The sequence below is a fragment of the Podarcis muralis genome, chromosome 4 (genome assembly GCF_964188315.1).
Source record: "Podarcis muralis chromosome 4, rPodMur119.hap1.1, whole genome shotgun sequence".
Classification (NCBI taxonomy): domain Eukaryota; kingdom Metazoa; phylum Chordata; class Lepidosauria; order Squamata; family Lacertidae; genus Podarcis; species Podarcis muralis.
The window spans coordinates 73,763,776-73,785,967 of NC_135658.1; the positions used below are offsets into that span (position 1 = coordinate 73,763,776).

Here is a 22,192-nt window from a genome sequence, read left to right on the forward strand (position 1 = left end):
ATCAATCAATCAAAATACCACCAGCCATATTTCCGTCTGCCCATTTAGGGTGGACAGAAGGGGAAACTGAGCATATTTCTGCAGGTGACCAGGGGGATGCTAACCAGGACAGCTTTAGCCCATCCAACTCTCACACCTTCAAGAGAGACACAAAAGGGGAATTGGATTGCCCTATAGGTCTTTTTCAACTGGCAGAATGCAAACACACTTGTTGCTCACCCAGATCTCTGGACCTACATTAAGTTAATAATAAAGTTACCGTTCATATGACCAGAAATTCATTCATTTTCTTAAAGTATAAATTCATTTTAATAGCTATTTCTATTTATATTCCCAAATGTGCTTAATACCTACATTAATAATTATCTAAATTGGCCAAGCTTTTCCATGTGAATTTTACAATTTGATTCTATTACGTGGCTGTAAGAAGAGGTTTAATTTTATTTTGTAAGTATCATTGGTACCTAAATTTAATAATCGATCGCACCTTGCCTCATCATGCCCTGCTGAATTACATTTTTCCTACTTGTGGATTAATCATTAACCAAATCTTCTCTTGTGTGTTATGTGATAATTTCCCTAACACCTTATAAATTTATTTTTGTTTCATTTGTCTCCACATTTTACAATTAATCAAGTCTTACCTCATGAATTTTGCCTCATGAAATTTCTGTATAATCTAATAAAACACCCTTTTGAAATATACATGGTTTCTTCTTCTTCTTTACAATTTGCTGTTAGAGCTCTGCACGTTCTGCAATTACTTGAATCTTATTTTATGAACTTAAGCTGATAAATTACTCTTAATGGGCAATATCTAACATGGATGTGATGGGATTTCCCTTTCCTCTCCTCTTCTCTGCAGCCCCCGCTTCTGCTCTTGGGGAAATTTTGGGGGTGTGAGGAGATGCAGCAGAGATGGAAGGGAGCAGGAGAGAATGAAATCCTGCTTGCATTAGAAGGTTCATTGCACAACACTCTGACACTGTCAGATGTCATACAATATGTTTCACATTTTTCTTACAGTGTACACCACATTGCGTTTCATTTATATAAACCATTTTGTTGCTTTTGAAGTGTCTGGCATGCCTGATACATTAAGTTCATAAGTCAAAGGCCAGGGTCCCAAGCAATGTGGGTGATGTTTTTCTTGTGCACTGTGGCTTTTCGCTTTTGCCTTCAACCATCCTAGGTAAAGGACCCCTGACCATTAGGTCCAGTTGTGGCCGACTCTGGGGTTGTGGTGCTCATCTTGCTCTATAGGCTGAGGGAGCCGGCGTACAGCTTCTGGGCCATGTGGCCAGCATGACTAAGCCACTTCTGGCAAACCAGAGCGGTGCACGGAAACGCCGTTTACCTTCCCGCCGGAGCGGTACCTATTCATCTACTTGCACTTTGACGTGCTTTCGAACTGGTAGGTTGGCAGGAGCAGGGACCGAGCAACAGGAGCGCACCCTGTCGCGGGGATTCGAACCGCTGACCTTCTGATCGGCAAGTCCTAGGCTCTGTGGTTTAACCCACAGTGCCACCCGCGTCCCCTCAACCATCCTACCCCACCCCAAAATAAACCAGGGCATCCAGAGTGACTGGGTTTCCAATTATTTCAAGTCCACCCCCAACCCACACACCACCTTGTTTTTTTTTTTCATTGTTCTGGAGTGCCTTTGATAGCTACTGCCTTGAGGCATCAAAATGGGATATAAATAGAAAATAATCAGGTGCAATTCAGTTCATCAAAAGTGCTGTATTCCACAGGCGTTTCTAAGCACAAAGAGCATTTGAAAATATAGATTATCTTTTTTGTATACACCTCACTGGCATTCATATTTGAATCCCTATTTAAAATGCATGACTGGTTGCTGACTTCTTAAAAAACCCCACAACTATATTAGTTGACATTTCTTTATATTCTCTTCCATTTATTTCGCTTCTCTTTTCTATACCATGATATATTTTGCATTAAACTCACACAAAGTGACTCATTGAAAATCCTACCACACTTGGAAATATTCTCTCTTTTTTAGGGAAAAGGCTATAAGTCTAATTGCTTGTTTTTATTGAAGAAATATAGTCTTGTTCCACAGAGCCAGGGGGGAAAAATCCCTTGCAGCACAGTCCAGCTTATGTTTGTTTACTCAAAAGCAAATCTCACTGTGTCCAACAGGGCTAATGGGACACTTAAGGGAACACAGACACTTAACGAAACACAGGATTACAGCCATAGGGAACAGGAAATTAATGAAAATCCAGTTGTTTTCAAAGGACCTCACTTGTTATTTTGACCTTTAAAGATATTGTGCTCTTAGCTGTGCATACAGTACTACACTGACACCTAGTGACATAAACCAAGCAGTACACCTAATCATTAGCAGAGCAAAAAAAGAGAATGGGATCGTTCTGAAAGCTGGCTGTTTTGTGTTGCTTACACCCAATGGAATGTTTCCCCAGAAATTGGTTTTTGAAACGCACCTTAAATGCATAAGTGGGTTTTTTTGTAATCCAAATAATTTTTATTGATTTTCATGTAAATACAAGAACAACATATAACTACAGTAACTTGGAGAATGTCCAGTGGTACATTCTTATTAAGTTTCATATGCTGTACACAGTACACGAGCAATATGTTTATTTATGCATTGTCAATTCAAGTATCCTCTCCACAGAGATTCTTGTGTTATGGGCAGAATAAAAGCATATTCTGTCTCATTTATAAAGGAAAAGAATGGAAGCCAGGTCTTGCCAAAAGTGTCTATCTCTGAAGTGCCTTTAATTACCCTTCTATGGCGAGTAAGGCCTTCTGATAGAACTGCATTCCAAATATTATTTACGCAGGTTTCAATGAGGATTTCTATAGGTTGTTTCCAGTATCGGGCTATTCTTAATTGGGCTGCTGATAATAGAAAAAAATACTATGGTAATTCTCTGCATTTAAGGTTATTATTTAAATTTGAGTCTAAGAATAACAAGGCTAGAGCTGAATTGGGTGGAAGGGATTGATGAGCAATTTTGAAAATAATCTGAAACACCTTTTCCCAAAAAGAGTATACCAACATACATGAAAATATGAGCCTATCTCTCTGCAGCTGTTCCAGCATAAGGGAGAGATGGTAGTGTTTATTTTGGCTAGACGTGATGGATTCCAGTGCCAGCAAAATATAATTTTAAGAGAAGCTTCCTGCAAACAAACAGAGATTGTTTGTAGGGACGGGTTGTGCCAAATTGATTGCCATTTATTATCTGCAATTATGATCCCCAAGTTTCTTCTCCATACTGTCCGGAGACCTCCTGTATCACCTGCATACTGTTCTAAAAGAATGCTATAAATTAAAGACACAGCTCCTTTCATGCCATATCTTGATTTGTTACATAGAGACTCAAATGACGTAAGAGAACGAAAGCGTTCCAAGTAGCTTGCAAATGTGCACAACTGAATAGACTGAAAGCAGGTTAACTGGTTTGCTGTGGAACAAGTTTTGAGATGTCATAATTGCTGTTTGACAATTACAAGCCAAAGAAACCTTTTTGGGTGATGGTTGTGTGGTTCTTTAGATCCTAACAAAGAGAACGAGGGAGCAGGCAGAGAAGGGGAATGAAGCATGCATTCCAATTCAAAGAGGATACAACTAATTTTTTTATTATTATTTTTTAATTAAGTAACGGGACAAAGAGAACTGCACATAAATATATATATATTATGTTTTAACTTGTCTATCTTTTAATGCATTATATGTTTTAGAAATGCTATACAGTGGTACCTCGAGTTACAAATACCTCAGGTTACAAACACTTCAGGTTACAAAGTCCGCTAACCTGGAAGAGTTACCTCAAGTTGAGAACTTTGCCCCAGGATGAGAACGGAAATCGTGTGCTGGCAGTGCGGCGGCAGCAAGAGGCCCCATTAGCAAAAGCACACCTCTAGTTAAAAACAGTTTCAGGTTAAGAACGGACCTCCAGAACAAATTAAGTTCATAACTAGAGTTACCACTGTATTGTATTTATATGATTAATTATATCATAGCTTATGAAACTAGAGAATTCCCCTCCAATAGCTGAGGCATAGGAGCTAGCCATGTGACTTTGGTGCTTGGCAGAAAATCAAATGGCCCTCGGTTTAGCACCTGGTTCAGATCCTCTGTATGACCTTTGCCTTTTCTGCCAATATGCAACGTATTTAATGTTTTATCCCTTACCCAAGAAATCAAACTAAAACATCAAAAATAAAACACAGCTTAAAGTTTAAACTGAAGCAATAAAAAGATGAAATGTCAAACTCCTTCCTTCCGAAATTCTCACCTGAATGATATTGATGTTATTTGGCACCAGAAATATAAAAGAGAGGGCATTGCACAAATCTTTCTGAGGAGGGAGTTCCAAAACCTAAATGTCACTGCCGCAAGGTCCAGTCTCCAGTTGCCATCTGCCTAACGCCTGATGGCACAGAGGAAAGCTTCTGTTGAAAATTATAGCATATGGTCAGGTTGATATGGAAAAAGGCGGATCTTTGGATATCCTGACCATTGAAGGCTTTTGTAAGTCAATGCCTGCACTCTGAATCGAGCCCAGAAAAAGACCTAGAAGCTAGATTTTTAAGCACTTGGAATGTTGTGGTCAGATCAGCAAGTCTCAGTTAATAATCTGGCCATTTGATTCTGCATCAAATGCTTCAAAGACAGTCCTATGTCTAAGAGTTAGATAACTGTAATGGTTACCAAAGAATGGAAGAAGGTAGCAAAATTTGTAGCCCTTAGTTCTAACCCATGCTCAGTTGGATTTCTCCTGAGTTTTCCTCCATCTTTGCACCATCCCAGCCATAGCTGTCAACTTTTTTTAAGGGAAATTCCCTTATTCCGAATAGGATTCCTTGCAAGAAAGGGGAAAAGTTGACAGCTATGATCCCAGCTGTTTTATCATGCCAAGCTCCCTAGGAAGAGGGTTGGGATCTAGTCAGTGGGAGTTGGTCTTTGATCATCATTTCCTTAATCCATTGATCAACCAGGACTTCATCAGGAGTGACAACTCTGCCAACTGCAAATTCTCCCAAAGGTCCCCAAGAGACCATCGATTTGCCTCTGGGAGAAGAGCAGCCTAACTGGTCTTCTTCTGCAGAGGTTTGAAGGTCCTATGCCTCTAAATCTTACCAAATAGTAATTTATCAGTGAAAAAGAAATTGTTAATATGTCCCACCCCCACTGGCATTTCAGCTGGCTGAGAACACTAAATCAAGTGTTATAGGCCATCATGTCACTAGAGCCCAACTAACTTTAGTATAGTCTCATTGTTTTCATGGTAGCCATGGAGTCCTGAGCTATTCCTAACAAAGGAGCTCAATATGGATGTTGAAGTACTCCAGTACCACACTCCAAGAGATCCCTCCCCTCCACCAGGTCCAAAATTATCTCTGCCAGCTCAGACAATGTATCTGTTGGCCAGCAAGATGGGCAGTAGGCCGGGGCAATATATCAATATATCATCCAAACCCAGTTTGAAGTCCATATTGTGAGGCCAGTTTCTTAATTTTTGACTTGGCAATATATTGTGCATCATGTTGTGCATGTGTGAGCTCGCTATTCAAAAATCACATTGCAGGGGAAACCATGGAGCCAGCCAATGCCTCTACATAGCTCCATCCCTATTTCAGACATTGTGATATATCAGTATATAGTGATTTTTAGCTGGTGATATATTGTGATGTTGAAAGCCAGATATCGCCCAGCCCTAATGGGCAGCATACCAATGGATGGCAGCACATCCTGTCTTGGGTACCCAAGTATCAGTTGAGCTCAAAAGTTGGGGTTTTTCCAATAGAAGACATGGAGAAGAAGATGGAATCCCTTTAAACCACAGCAACAATGATGATTCACTTTCCTACCATTATGCTGGCATTTGCAAGGATAAGTGCTTCACAAAAACTAGGCTGCTGTTTATTGGAGTTATTTAAGTTATCTCAATATACAGTCCAGAGTTATATGGACTTTCCTACCCTGTCTGTTGGAATATATGAGATGTCAAATAATTTGACTCCTTGATCTAAGCCAAGATTTATGATTGCATGCTGAGAGATAATGGGAATTATTTTGCCAACGGATCTTTCAGCATTGGGGGAAATGTGTAACCACAGCTAACATTATGGAAACTCACTTTATTATTAGGTAGTTCCCTGTAGAATCATAACGTGATTTATTCTGCTCATTCTAGGCCTGTGTGGGAGAGATGATTTATTTCCAGAGTTTGTGACCTGGGGACAAGCTGCCCAGTGCTAAAACAAAATAGCACTTCCAAAATTTAGCTGCAGGTGTTGCTATTGGCTGTGAACCATGTTATTGTTCAAACTTTAAGAGCTCCATTCGATCAGGTGTTGAAAGCTCTTTATGCCTAGCATGACGCAGCCATGAAATTGAAATATTAACAGCTTTTCTTCTAACACTGGATTTTACTATGCAAGGTTGTGTTAGCAGTGAACTAAGACGGGCCGAGTTCAATTAGTAACCAATTGCCTTTAGTGAAGCAGCTGGGTTATACAAGCAGGGAAATAAAACCCAAACCTTAAAACAAAACAAAAAACCCACACCATATAGGCTATGGATACAGCTAGACTACTTGTTTATTGAACATTCATCCTGATTTGTTTGCTGGGGGATAAGAGGACATTGGCTATTTGATGAGAATTCATTGCGATTTGTTTGCGGGGAGGTTAGATGACGCTGCATCAAAGTGTTATCCCACACTTTTAAGTGCATTCTCCTGTCACTTGCTTTTTGAAAAACGTCTGAGCTTTGGGGGAAGTGGCTTAGTTGCACGTGATCGTTCTGATAATCTTAATGCATGAAAAGGTTAATACCATAGAGCAAGCTGTCCTGCCAGGCTTAGCTTACCTTGGGAGGGACCAAGTAATCAAGCTTTTGATCCCTCAATCTACCTGAGAAGCTCAGCCTCTGAAGCAGCTAAACTGGGCAGATTTTCAGTAAGCCAAACATGTAGTCTTTTCCTATGTGAAGGGAAGAGGAAAGTTTTGGAACTCACAAGGGCATATATTAAAGGTCTAAACAGCCTAGATTTCCACGCTTTCGTTTGCTGCATGTGGGACATGGGGTGTTAGAGAATGGCTTCGATTGGCCGGCTAAACCAGGTGAGGGTAGCTGATGGATCTCAAACCCTCAGTGAGTCAAGGACTTCCTCTGCATACAAAGATAGGCTCTGGCAGATTGAGTGGATGAGACCAATAGTGGATCCAACAATCAAGAAGGTGGTTTCTGCACATACTGTAGAGGGAAGTGAGGGGCAAATGGGGCTTGCCAACATGGGAAGGTGGCTTCTAAGAAAAGAAAAAAATCAGATCTTAAGCTTCTGCTGCCTTGCAGAATATCTTCAGGAAAAGAAAGGGCTAGGGAGTAAACCCTACCCAAATCCAGAATGGGTGATGCCTTGTATGCTTCTTTCCAGCAATTCCTGCAGCTAAGCTGGAGCCATATGTATTGTTTTGCTTTGCTTTGGACCACATCAGTGAGGCTGAGGGAGGTCTTGTCATCTGGGCAAGCCAGGACTGCCCAGACACGTGCCTCGGGGAGGTCACTTCAATGCTACAAACGCAGTGATTTGATTTCACCCCCAGAGGCACACTCCATTGTCTCTTGAGACAGAAGGATGCCAACAACTTTACTCAGTGCTATTTTTCCAGAAAAAGGGGTGCTGGAACTCAACATGAACACCTCCCGTGTTCTCTTATAATGGCAATGGTGCCCATTATAGAGGTGCCGGAACTGAGTTATGGCTGAAAAAGAGCCCTGATTTTACTGCATATGTTGTGGATTTAAAATCTTTGCTGGGGTTCCCGCACCAAAGAGTATTCTCTCCCAACCAGGATCTTGTCCTACAGGAATTCTCCTTTCACACCTATTTTTCCCTTGAACCATCAGAAATGTCCTATACTGTTCATCTACTCTACGCTCCAGGCAGCTAGTGGGTGCTAACTCTGAGTTATTGCTTAGAACGGCAGAATTACTGCATGCAGGTGCCTAACCTAGGTGTGTCTGGGAGCCTGTTGTCATCCACAAATCACTTCCTGAGTCTTTATCTGCATACGTTGGGCTGATTCAATACAAATTAATTCCAGTTGCACAGCACCTCATTAACAAAATAAACTCGAGTGTTTTCAAACAAAAACAAACGGCTAAAAAGTAAAATGCATTACAGCCCATTCCTCACACCTGGGTGACTTTCAGCACACCAGATCTATTCCTTGAATCAGGGATCTGTGAATCTAGGGATGCAAACTGCTTGTTAAGGCAAATCATTTTCTGCCTGCTACCTGTTTAGAAGGTTTTGTTTATCCTGGCTTGCAGCCCAGAAGTTGGACCTGACGGTCTTTTCGCCTTTTCCATCTCATATGATTCTACAAGGCTGTTCCCGATTTGTTCATCCATGCTTAATAATGGGTTCTGAGCTCCTCTGCCCAAGCCACTTCAAATGGGCCCTGTGTTAATTCAGTTATCTGAGAAGGACTTGTGGATCAATTTGCAAAGCTGCTATAGGAGTTTTCTGTCTGGCTAGATGGGCTGCTTTTTGCTAAAATTCTTGCACAATGGATCTTTCCCTTCCTCTGTTCCCTCTGACTGCCAGGGGCTGGGCAGAGAAGGAGGCGTGATGGTGACTGCCTCCCCATCCTGACCCTTCCAGGCAGGAGGAAGAAGAGAAAAACAGTGTAGATTTACAACAGTGGTTTGCAGGAGGTCACAGCTCAGAGGCAGATGAGGGGGGAAGCTGGGAAATAATGGGAGAAGAGGAGCAGAGACAGAGCAGCAGCTGGCTGACAAGTTGTCACTAGAAAGCATTCCAGACCCTCCATCTCCCAGAACCTGGCGAGCCTTAAAAATAGGAGAGCACAGTGGTCGAAGACAGAGGCCACTTAGCGGCACCCATAGAGGAGATGATGAGGATGACGAATGAGGAACTGGGAGAGATTGGGGGTGGAGATTCACTCAGGACAACACCATTATCCAAGAGGCTGGGTTCTATAGCCTCTCTCTGTAAAGTTTGAAATAAAAAAGGACTATAAGAAACTTTTCCTTCTCTTTATACATCCCTGGGCAACCAGCTGGGAGCTGCTGACAGCACCCTGACACTGACCCCCTGTACGTACACACACACACACACACACACACACAGAGGAAAACTTTCTCCAGAGGATTGAAAGGAAGCTACCAAATACTATGTCTTATGAGGTTGCATTGGGAGGGAGAAACTAACCAAAATTGAGTAGGAGGAATTCACCTTTCAGTACATTATATGAATAATACTTTAAAAAGGGAGGAGGATTCTTAACCTGGCCACTTTTCTGTTGGAAAGAAAATGCAGCTGGAAGACTCCAATTTGGAATGCATTTCTGATATGGGTTGGGGGCCCAGCTCTTATTTGTTGACAAATGTGCTTTTAACTTCCAAGAAGTTGCAGTGAAGAGGGCCTACTCCAATGCTTCTCGTGTATCCTTGAAAAATCACCCTGTAGGTCACTGTGTTCTGCAGATGAGTTTCTCCTGAAAGTCCTCAAAATATGAGAAGCCCACTCCACAATATTTCAGAGCAGGGATTTCAGTATGACTACCCCTTTTGTGTGGAACAGCATCCCTGTCGAGATAAGACAGGTGTCCACTATCTGGCTTTGAATTTTTTGGTTCATCCGCCTTTTCTATGAAAAGGTCTCAGTCTTTGGTGTTCATTTTGTGTGTTTTTGTGTGTGTGTTTTTTAAAAAAAAACATCTTGGGGGAGGAAGTTGTACTGTTTATAAAACTATTTTTAGCTGGTTTTATTATACGTCAGTAAATCGTCTTGAGACAAATATAAAAGGAGATTCATAAATTAATGTGATGATGACGAATCTCCCCCCCCCCTGCAGCCTGCTGTGGCAGATACACTGTCCCTGAACATCTAAGTTTTCAGATGGTACCCTCTGCTGATGAAAGGCATCCCTCAGCCGAAGAAGGATGAAGACTATTTTTCGTGTTCTACCCTGAACCCCAGTCCACTCAAAATCTACTCTGGAGGATTGGGGATTCTTCCTGGCAGAGTTTCAGGGGTGGCAGAAGGCTGCAGTTGGAGCAGGAATTTCCCACCCGCTCAGTTCCACTAACATACGCCTTCTGTCAGTGGGGTGGACTGTCATGTGACAAAGGTATTTGAGAGCAGAAGCAGTAAAGGAAGCAGTAAAGGAGTCTAGAAATGTTGTGAAATGCTGAAAAGCTGCAGAATCATTTAGCATGCTGAATCACTGTGACTCATCTTGGGGATGACTCATTCTCTGTATAAGTATTGTATCTGCTTGCAGGTAGACTCAGTGCCTCAGTGTCTGTGTGTGTCTCTATGGCTCAGTCTCAGTGCGTGGTGGAGCCTGTGCTCAATGGAAACTCTGTGTATGCTCTGAAGCTAGTTTAATCTTCTGTTCACTGTGCTGTTATTTGCAAACAAGTTTATTTTAACTCAGTAAATCTTTTATTCTTTTACTGAAGAAGACTCTGCATTATTAATTTACGCTGCTCATCAGGGACATCCAATGGATGCCATCCTCTGTTCTTAGATGACATGGTTATACCTACATATATAGCTATAGATGTATCTTCTGTGAATTAATCCTAATCCCTTTTAAGATCCATCTAAATTAATGCATGTTATCACATTGGTGATAGTGAATTGCAGAAGTTAACTAACTATACAATCTGTCTTGTCCTTAAACTACTACCTATCAACTTCCTTATGTACCCAAATTCTAGTATTATGACAGAGGGATTAAAATGTCTCAGCTATTCACTCTCTTCTCACTCCATAGTTTTATAGATCTCCATAGTATCAGTCATCTTGTTTCCCAAACTAAAAAGCACTCGGACATCTTAACTTTTCACGCAAGGGAAGATGGTCTAGCCTTGTGATCATTTCAGTTGACCTTTTCTGTATCTTCCCCAGCTTTCCAACAGTTTTTGAGATAGGGAAGCCAAAGTGTACTATTAAAAAGTCTAAATGCGCCCATTTTATAAAATGTGTATATTTTTATTATGTTGCAAACAGTATAATCTTATTATGCATGTCTACTCAAAGGTTAGTCTCGCTGAGTTCAATGAGGCACTACTATATATAATTATAGCCTTACCATTTTATTTTCGTACTATTTACTGATTGCCCAGTGTCTCGTATACAATCCAATTTCTACTACGGGTTGTAGTCAGCCTGAACCAAAACACATTGGTCTATATGTACGCCTCTGATCATGCACATTGGTTACTAAAACAAAAAGAAAATACGGACACAGCCATAGGATATATCCATTACAGAAAATTAAAGGGAAAGAAAGCACTCACTTCCAATGTCTGGCCGCAGCTTTTTATCATATTCTCTCAGCAACTTGTTTAACAACAGTGTCACGTCAGTGTCATGCGTTTTTGGAGACATTACCCATTTTTGGTTTGTCGTGAAATCTTCAAAGTCATCCTCTTCAACCTTTCTTGAGCTGCAATTCAAAACAAAAACCATAGGACAGTGTCACATGAGGAAGGGCAGTTCAATGCCTCTATTTCCTCCATAATTCAGTCGTTTCATGAGGGACCATTCAGAGTTATTTGTTTTTCCCATTAAAAGAAGGGGGGGAAATCAAAGGATGTGCTAACTGCTACAGATGAAAGTCTAAGTAGGGCACTCTAATGGAAAATAATTGAATAGTCTTCTATCATTACTTCTCACTAGATGGTGAATCTAGGGACAAATGCCACTTTTCTTCTATATCAGTGTGATGAGCTATTTTGTGTAGTTTTTAACTTGTGGTAGCAGCCTGAGGTGGTGGAAGAACACCCTGCAGAACTTCAAATCTAGCTTCTTTAACACATACTTCTTCATCTCTTACCCAGGTAGAAAATGAAGGCGGGAGGATTAGTTATTTTAATATTTTCTGATCATGTCACCCTGTTAAAAAGTCATTATATATTCTCAGCATTTTGGAGTTCAGGTATTTAATGTAGCATGTTTGAAAATAAGATAAAAGTATCCTGGACACATTGGCTTGGATCCTAAGATAAGTTAACTGAAGGAGCCTCATGGAAGGAACGTTTCCAGTCACCCACATCTTCTTGCAGCCACACGGGCCCTCTCTGATTTCTTGGGTGGGGGTCCTCCTGGGCAACATGGAATGGAGCAGAGGGGATGAACTTCCCCACCATGAACCTCATTCAGTTAACTCATATTAGGATCCACATCTGAACTGGAGCGCTTCCCCTTGCTGCTCCAGCAGCCCCACATCCCACATTATTCTGGAGTTTTCCTTCTGCTGCTGCCCCCAATACTCCAGAGAGTGTTTTTTGGGGCCAGAATCAGCACTAGGTGAACAAATACAGTGGTACCTCAGGTTACAGATGCTTCAGGTTACAGACTCCGCTAACCCAGAAATAGTACCTCGGGTTAAGAACTTTGCTTCAGGATGAGAACAGAAATTGTGCGGTGACAGTGGGAGCCCCATTAGCTAAAGTGGTGCCTCAGGTTAAGAACAGTTTCAGGTTAAGAACGGACCTCCAGAACGAATTAAGTTCTTAACCTGAGGTACCACTGTAGTCTGACTACATGTAACACAACTTCTTGTGTTCTTTACTGAAAGCATGGTGAATCTCGTTTCCATTTGAGGCATATTAAAATTATACATTTTAAAGGAGAAATAGATGAACGTATTCCCAGGGACCAACTTAAATGTATAGGGTATACCCCTCACAATAGTAGTACTAGTAATAATAATAATAATAATAATAATAATAATAATAATAATAATAATTGTACCCCACCCATCTGACTGGATTCCCCCAGCCACTCTGGATGGCTTCAAGAATATACAGAAGCATCATTAAACATTAAACATTAAAAACTTCCCTATACAGGGTTGCCTTCAGATGTCTTCTAAAGGTTGTATTGTTACTTATCTCATTGGCATCTGATGGGAGGGCCATTCCACAGGGTGGGTGCCACCACTGAGAAGGCCCTCTGCCTGGTTCCCTGTAACCTCACAGTGAGGGAATGGAAAGCTATGCTTTGCATGTGTGGTTTCTCTCCTCTGTGTCCATGTCACTTTGCATGATAGGGCAGCCAGTGATGGCTGGTGGCCGTTAGGTCTGGTACGGTAGAAGATGTGGAGGCCCACAGGAAGCAAAGCCAGATCTGGGTGCTGGAAGCTTGCTCTGCTCACGGTGTAAACTGAGAGGGATCTTGGTGGATAAACCTGTGGTGGATCCAGTAAAGTGGATGCCATTTCTGATTCCCTGTTTAGGTGTTTGCTTGAAAGTCCCAGAACTCCCTCCTGTCTGGAGGCTGGAGGAGTTAAGAGGAGGAGGTTGGTTGCAGCAGTTACCAGATAGTTTGGGACGTGATTGGCCTATTTCTCGAGGCAGTTGTGGGAGAAGCAGGCTTTCCTAGCCCTCCTCTTTCTTTACATGCACAATGTTACAAAATTTGGATCTTGCTCATTTCCTTTCCTTCCAGTTTCTTCACTTCTCCCTCTCTCTCTTTGTAACTCTCCTGGGGTGTTGGGTTATGGTAGATTTCCATATTTGTTAACCTGCTCATTACGTCAGGGAGTTTGCTGCAGCATCCTTTCATTTATACGATGCACCAGCAAGAAATTGGACATGAGTACAGCCTAAGTTAAATTACAGTTTAATACATCTGGGATATTTGAACTATTTTTTTATATAAAAAAACCCCAAAAATGTGGAAGGAAGCTGTGTTTCACTGCTCATGGCACTTATTTCTAAGCCTTATTGTACTTTCTCCCTCTCTCTCTCTCCGGTGATGACACTCATGATTTGTCAAGGTACATTAAATGAATTATTTTCTTTCAGAGGTGAGTTATTAAAGGCTACAAGGCAAATTCCATCTGTATTCAGCTGCAGCCAGTGCAACTCCATTGCATGCAGAGTAGTTCTGGGTTGAGCTGCACCTTGAGTACATATCAACTGCTGGATTCCTGCTTTCTTTTGGATAGGTTTCTCCACAGTGAAATCACAACCCAACCTGAGTCCCATTATGCTCCTAGAAGTGGATTTAGGGCAGTGTGACTGATTCCACCACACTGGGCGCCGAGCCTAGGGGGTGCTGTGGGTGTCACAGCTATGACATGGTGAATTTAAAGAGCAATGAGAGGGGTTGTTGAAGAGGAATTAACTTAATTTGGAGCAGGAGCTGATGGAAAAATTAATAGAGGGTAAACGAATGAAAGAAGAACTGAACTGGGGTGATTTGTTGTGGGGTGCAAATTAATCAAAGAATTTATTTGCAGTGATTTGGATAAGGAAATGGTTGTCCTGCCTTCTGTGGCATTTAAATTATAAAAATCTGCATCTATGCACATACGTCTTCATATGAAAATTGGTTTCTACGGGACCAAGCCTCAAATCTTTCATGTTCCTACTGGTGCCCCTGAGGAACTGATCGCAAACTAACAATGAATATGTTTGCTGCCAAATAATACATTGAAGGGGGGGGGGAGTGAAGCTTGGCTATATCTACATTCATGTCAAACATTTCAAGTTTTTAAGATGGCTATGTACAGTAACCAGATTACATGTGGGTGGGTGAGACTGGAATATGAATTAACTCAGCATGCATATATGTTATTGGTGAGCAGGGAGATTTCATTTCGTAACTTTTTTTCCTGTAAAAGGGAGAAGTGTCTGATTGTATTGGCGTTATTTTCATAGCAAATTGAGTGGCTTGAAAGAAATTGCCCAATGGGAAATGTAAGGACAGGTGTTTGATTTGAAATCTCAAAGCATTTGTTACGCAGACTGCATGATGGCCGTGTACTGAGAATGGTGTTTCTTCTATAGCTTCCCCAGAGTTCTTATTTCAAGGAACAAAAACCTTGCACAGCTCATCTGATCCCCAGGTCATTTGCCCACATTGCAGGCTACAGAGAATGTGGGCCACCCTCAATTTATCTTACTAGCAATATGGTCTTTGTAGCAACTAGGGCTGAGCCAAAATGCTGGGTAGGGTGCTATCTTTGTAACTATCCCAACAAAGTTCTTCACCATACATCCTTGAGTAACAGGGTGAGAGAACGGGTCATGTTATGGATTGTAAAAAGCTAGATAAGGTAAGGAACAAGAGGTGGATTGTATGAGTAAATTGATAACTTGGATTGTAAGCAATAGAATCCCCTCCCCAATCTGTATGGAGGAGGAGCCAGTTTTGTTTAATGCACAGTGGTACCTTGGTTTACAAACTTAATCCGTTCTGGAAGTCTGTTCTTAAACCGAAACCATTCTTAAACCGAGGTGCGCTTTCCCTAATGAGGCCTCCTGCCACCAGTGCCCTTCCACCGTTTGGTTTCCATTCTTATACTGAGGTAAAGTTCGCAAACCGGGACACTACTTCTGGTTTTGCGGAGTTCGTAAACTGAATAGTTCATAAACAGGGCTGTTCATAAACCAAGGTACCACTGTATTCATAAATGATCTGGAGTCAGATAAAAGCAGTGAGAGGTGACAAGTTTGTGGATTATACCAAATTACTCAATATATTGAACTCCCATGCAGACTGGGAATAACTCTAAAATGCCACTCCAGACTGGGTGAGTGAAAAACAAAATGGCAAATGAGATTCAATGTGTGGTATGCAACTAAATTTCACTCAGGGTAGACCCACTAAAATGAATGAACATGACTAAGCTAAGTCTATTCATTTCAATGGGTCTTGTCTGGGTAAAACTTTCCAATGTTAAGTGGGAAGTGAGCCATGTTTAGGCAAGAAAATCAGTCATGCCTATACATTAAAATGGCAGCAAAAAAATAAAAATCCAATTAAGAGATATCAGGAATGTGATGAGTACAGAGTTAAATGAAATCATTGACTCAGTATGCCGCAGTGGTGAAAAGGCAATTATTGAGAAAGGAGTATAAAAGAAACAGGCTGGTACCATAGTGTCTTGGTATACATGAATGGCGTGGCCATGCTTGGAATATTGTGTACAGTTCTGGCCATCCCATCCCACAAAGAGTATCACAACTAGAAATGGACAGACAAAATGGGATCAAGGAGATGGAGTGTCACCAGGATCCCATGAGCTTCATTCAGGTGCCTATGGATTTGCCGTTGAAGACAGAAGACGGCACATTGCATACTTATTTTGTTGCTTCTTTTATTTCTTGTATGTCTATAGCACTCAAACAGAAATACAGTGGAATTCTAAGGAATAAAAGAAGCAAAAAAAAAATGCAATTATAATTATTCTGACATCTAGTACAATGGCTACACCTGGCAGAAGAATCCACCGAGCCCCTCAGCAAGTGGTCCATGGGAGGAAAAGCTTAAGAACCACTGACCTATACCGTTGACTGGCCAAAGTCACTGTTGAGAACAGACCAAAGAGAGTCTTTTCCACGCAATGAACAATGAATTTGTAGAATTCACTTGTACAAAAAAAATTTTAAAAATGATGATGTCTGCTGACTTAGGAGGTAGACAAATTCATGAGGATGTCAAATTAGCAATGGAACCTCTATATTCAAAGGCAATAGATCTCTGCATTTTAGTTGTTGGGGAGAGTTGTCTTCATATGGGCTTCCAGGAAGCAGGATGTTTGACTGGACTCAGCAGGGCACTTAGGTTATGAATGAGTTGGGGCCTGGGGTTTTTATTTATTTTTTAAAATCCAAGCTGACATCAGTTGTACAGGGTGTGTGATCTGGTAGAATTTAGACCCAGAGAGATTTTGCAGGATCCTACTAAGGGTGGAGTGAGGAGATGGAACAGAGACTGGAGGGGGGAAATCCTGAATTGTTTGTGTGCTTCCACTTCTGAGCTAGAGTACCAAATCAAGGGGGGTGGGGTGTGTTGTAGATCTCTATCATTATTCTTAGCAACAGTCTCAGCCTCTTGTTTACAAAGTAGCAGAAGGTAAGTGCTATACCGCAGCTGACTTGGGATATCCTTAATCAGAATTTTATGTGTGTGTTTTCTTTAATTAAACCAGTTGCATGGGGTTTCCAATCTGATTAAGAAAGTGGTGCTGTGAGGTGGGGTGTTTAACCCTTTCCCACCTGCTGATCTGAATCACCCTTCTGAAGCTGCTATTTGCCCAGTCAAGTCAAATGTAGCAATATGGTGTCTGTATGATTTCCTCTTGATGGGCAAATGGGATGGGAGTATGACTGAACACCTCTTTCCTCAGGACGAATTTCCCCAGTCCCAGTCCCACATGACTGCTGCTTTGAAGGAAAATAAAAGAAAAACAAAAAGCATGTGTCTAATTTAGTTGAGCCTGAAGCAATACACAACTATGATCAAGTTAATTTAGGTGGCAAGTTCCTTATGTCAGGGAGTTTATTGCTTTAAAAAAAGTAGTACAGAATGGCAGAGAAAACCATTTGCATGCAAATGGTTCAATCCCTGGGAACTTCAGTTTAGTAGGGATGGGGGACCCTGTAGCCCATTAGCTGCAGCCAGCATGGCCAAAGATCGGGGTGATGGAAATTGGAGTCTAGCAACATATGAAGGTCATGGGTTCCCTATCACCAAATTAAACGGGTGAGTGAAATGCCCATCTCTGCCCAAGGCTCTAGAAGAGCTGCAACCAGTTGAAATAGATAGTCCTGCGATAAGATGGACCAACAGTCTGTCTCAAGAGAGCTTCATGTGTTCCTTTGGCAACTGTATGGAATGCACACAACCATTTGTACGGGGCTGATCAGACAATTGCAGATGGGTTGTTTCCTTTCTGTGCAATAATATTGAATTAAAGTGGAGCAATATTCACTCATCGAGCTAGCACATCTGCTGCAGGACACAATAGGGTTTCCATCTCCCCAGTGGCTCTTGGGTCTTGCTAAGAAGGGGAGAGCCCTAGCTCAGGAGGCAATGGTGCGCGTAGAAGGTCCTATTGTCAAGTAGGATAGGGAAAGTCCCTACCTGAAACCCCCCAGAGTCACTGCCTATCAGTGAGGGCAATAGTGAGTCAAGATGGGGCCAATGATCTTCGGAGCTTCAGAGGTTCCTAAATCAAAACTAGGAAGCTCTGAGAGCCAGTCAACATTGTAAGCATCCTAGGAGACATTGTACACTGTGGAAGGATCTGGGACTAAGTAACTGCTCCAGACACTAATCTTTGGCTGAAGCTTTTTCAGATGCACCACCCTCTAATTTCGCCCCTAAAAGGGAACATCGTCAGCATTTCCCCCAACCCCAAAGCAATTCAATAAGGCCAGGGTGATTTTATCACTGCATATTAGAGGATGGGAAGGGTTAGAAAGGGTGAAATGACAGAATAAAATGTGTACAGTTGTCACCTGATTAAAGTAATTTTAGTCAACGATGTGAAATAAATAAATCTGCATTGTGTGTGTGTGTGTGTGTGTGTGTGTGTGTGTGAGAGAGAGAGAGAGAGAGAGAGAGAGAGAGAGAGAGAGAGAGAGAGAGAGAGACTGGATGAGCACCTTCAATACAACAAATAGCATCATAACCTTTCATTGACAAGAGCCAGCCATAATCACTTCCTCATTAGTCTTTGAGTGGGTAGGGACTCTTTGGCCCCCCAGATTTGTAGGGACTCTTAAGTTTCCTTGGCCCCAGGCACAATGGCCAATGGTCAGGGATGATGGGAACTGCAATGCAACACCAGCTGAAGGTCCCCCTCCCCTTTAAGATGCCTCAAGAGACTTGGTCCTTCTTCCTGTAATGGATCAAGAGGCCTCCATCTTTGGACGTTGTTCTCTTGGAGGAGGCATCCCCTTCTGGATGGCAGTGAAGGGGGAAGCTGGAGCTTGCCATTTGCAGTATCTTTAAACACTAGATTAAACTTTTTTTAAAGTGCTGTCCAGTTATTCCGTGATGCCTTTCTAGATGAATGAAAAGGCTTTTCACCTCATTTTGTACTGAGAGGTTGCAGGCATCCTTGACCATGGGGGCACAGTTTAGTGGGAGAACAGAACTTCTCCACCATGATAGGTGTGTGGGTACCACAGGAATGATGAAACCATAGATTCATGCTGTAAAGTTACTAGTAAGGGAAAACAGAAGGTGTATTGTGGGTTTCCCCAATAACGTGGTGCAACTGCAAAGGAGTTAACTTTGATTGACATCCTGCCCGTTAGCTGAAGTTTAGCAGAATTATTTCTGCGAGGAGAGGGATGGCAAAGAAGCGGCAAAAGGGATCCCAACAAAAGCACCCCGAACAGGGCGAGCAGATCGCTCTCTGAATGACCGTGCCGGCATTTTCCAGAACGGATTGTGACACGATTATTACCGAGGCATTATCTTAACCCGGTATAATATGATTATCAAAGGAAACCATCTCTCTGGATAATCCCGGACAAGATATTTAGGCAATCGCTTTGATCCGTCTAACGAAATGAGCCTCGCAAGACATTCCCCAGATCAGCTGCGGAGAAACAAAAGCGGGCTAATCAGGCTAATTGCCTTGATCAATTTCCTCCTGTCTTGGTCCTCGACTCGCATGTTTAAAGATCAGCCGTCGTTCGCCCCCAAATCTTGACCCGGGTGAGTGATCGTCAAACCTTGGATCTCACCGCGGCGCCACCCAAATCGCTCGCAAGTGGATCTTCTTTTAAAATAAGAGGGTGCCACTTAAGACACAAACCACTTGGGGAATCTCGTCCCCTGCAGACAGAGCCTTCTTTGGGCTGGTTTTGCGAGGAAGGCTCGCTTTAGATTCCCCTACAAAGTGCAGAGCAAACTTCTTCCTTTTTTTTCTTCTTCAATGAGTGGGGGCGAACGAAGGGGCTTGGGACTGAGAGGGACTCCAGAGGACGACCACCAGCGATTTCTGGAGCCTTGGAAAGGGGGAAGAGGATGCGTGGATGGAAGGAGCAGCATCTGGGCTTACAAAGTGACAGCGTGTGCCTATGAGTTGCTCGCAGCTGGTCCATTTCACGGCGCCTCTTCCCAGCTGGGGAGAAAATCACGGCTGTGGAGGAGAGCGACCCACCCCCTATCCCCCCAAAATTGTTGTCATCATAACGTTATTTTGGGCAGCTGGAGATGGTTGTTTTTTCGGACACGGACATTCCAAGAAAGAGGGAGGGGGAGAGACAGAGAGACAGAGAGACAGAGAGACAGAGAGACAGAGAGAGAGAGAGAGAGAGAGAGAGAGAGAGAAGCAGGCTAGGAGAAGCGCGCCAGATGAAACTTACCAGGCTTGGAAAACGGACAGGAGGAAGAAGCCCACCAGAAGCTTAGCGGACATGATCCGAGCAGCGCAGCCAAGCGAGGGGAGAAAGTGCAGCAGACCCAGAGGAGGAGGAGGAGGAAGAGGTTGCAGGAGATGTTCAGGCAAAGGGGAGGAGGAGGTATCTGAGGTGAGGGAGAGCAAACCACGGATATTCTCTTCTTTTCCCCTCTGTTGGCTGTTCCTTATTCCCAGTTCCGCGCGCTGCAAGGCATATCCCGCTTTTCCTCCACGTCTCCCATAAGGCAACCCCCACGACCCCCCAAGTGCAAAGCGAGCTTTCCCTCGATCCCAGAGGGACTCCGGATCCGAGGAAGGTCTGACAGGTGGTCCGAGGTGCTCCACAGCCCTCTTCCTTACCCCCTTCCCCTCCCCCACTTCCCCCCCAATTGTCTAAGCTGGTCAAGCAAGCTGCTGGTCCACGGGAGGGTCGCGTCAGCCAGCCATGCCCCTCGGCTGGTGGAGACACGTCCGAGGAGGAAGAGAAGAAGCGCCTGCAGAAAGCACATCAGGCGTTGGGCAGGAGGAAAGCTCCGATCCCCGACGTGGGACGCTTCCTCCGGACCTGGATCACCGAGGCTGCGTGGGGTCCCTCACCATCTGAGAAGCGCCCGGTGGGTCTCCCCACTCCCTCCCTCCCCGGACGGCCAAGAGGTCCCTGGCTTGTTCCCGGGCAGCCGGAGCCACTAGGAGCTTAGACGGTGCCTCTCCATCCTTGAGGGTCAAGGTCCTCCAGAAGAAATGGAAGGGGGGCAGTTGGAGGAGCGGGGTGGGGGGTCTAGTTTCTCCCCAGCTTGACTAGGCGACGGCAACAGCAGCGGCAGCAACAGCAGCACCTCCCGGCGCCGCCCGCGCCTCGCGAGGAGGCTGCTGTGTTTGGCTGACTCCTCGCCAGGCGACCCACGCTGACAGTTATTGAGGAGCGAGCCGAGCTGAGCCTCGTCAACATTGCCTCGGATGTCCTTGCGAGAGCGGGGAGGTCCCTGCCAGCTGCAGGGATGGCCAGGCGAGCGAGAAAGAGGGCGGTCACATCCCCACCCCCCAACCCACCGCAGCTTTTGGCAAGAGTAGGCAGCCAGGGACGACGAGGAGGAGGAGGCGGAGGAGGAGGACCCTGAATCAGAATCTGGTGGGCCAAGCAGGATCCTCTCTGGGTCTGGAGACGAGTAAACACGAGCGCCGCTGCTGCCATCCGCCCACTGCTTGATCCGAAATAGAACTCGCGAGCGCAGGAATATCCAGGCAGGGAATGAGGTGGGCTAGTAGCTCGCGCTCAGGAAGGTTTGCGCAGGTTTCTAGTCCGCATGAAAGCAGGTATATCGAAAGGGAACGGGCATTTCCCTCTCCCCCGCCCATTGAAAAAACAACAAACCCGCAGCAATAACGTATTCTTTGCTCCCCGAGGAAGGGAAGAGGAAAAGTTGATCCAATTCCCCTTGGCTACAAACAATGGCACCGCGCCCCCAAGTCACAATACGAAGAGAATGCCAATAGCTGAAACGCTTCTCTGGAGCAACGGTGCTGAGCTTGCTGTTGCGGTGGACTTTGAGAGGACTAACCCCGTCCTCCACAGCCTTGGAGAAATCATTCAGGTTCCTTTGGCTGAAAGAGATTGATAGCCACCGACTCCAAAGAGATTCTAAAAGCACCACCAACCTGTTCACCTGTGTTGCTCTTGTAACGTCTGAACCCTGCTATCAGGGTAAGTAAGAAAAGGACCCTGATCTCCTTAAAGCTACTCAGCTATATTACAAGGACGGTACACCAATGGAACCTACAGTTACCTCACATGGAAAACAACGTGTATCCATATCCCATCCTTTTCTCTAAGGAGTTCCAGGCTGCATACATGGTTTTCTCCCTCCTCATATCATCCCCACCACAACCCTGTGAGGAATGTTAGGCTGAGAGGCAGTGACGGGCCCAAGGTCACCCAGTGAGCTTCTTGGCCAAGCGGGGATCTGAACCCTGGTCTCGCAGGTCTTGGTCTGA

The 22,192-nt window shown here is 43.7% G+C and overlaps 1 protein-coding gene across 1 annotated transcript in view; it reads right to left on the bottom strand.

Annotated features, from left to right (window-relative positions):
• Positions 1-21,276, bottom strand: part of GABRG3 (gamma-aminobutyric acid type A receptor subunit gamma3) — a 305,700-nt gene extending 284,424 nt beyond the window's left edge. Inside the window, exons 1-2 of the mRNA XM_028727830.2 lie at positions 20,166-21,276; positions 11,343-11,491 (exon numbers count right to left, since the gene is read on the bottom strand). Of these exons, the coding sequence (XP_028583663.1) occupies positions 11,343-11,491; positions 20,166-20,218 (202 nt within the window). The 5' untranslated portion in view covers positions 20,219-21,276. The remainder of the gene's footprint in view (positions 1-11,342; positions 11,492-20,165) is intronic.
• Positions 21,277-22,192: the final 916 nt, after the last annotated feature.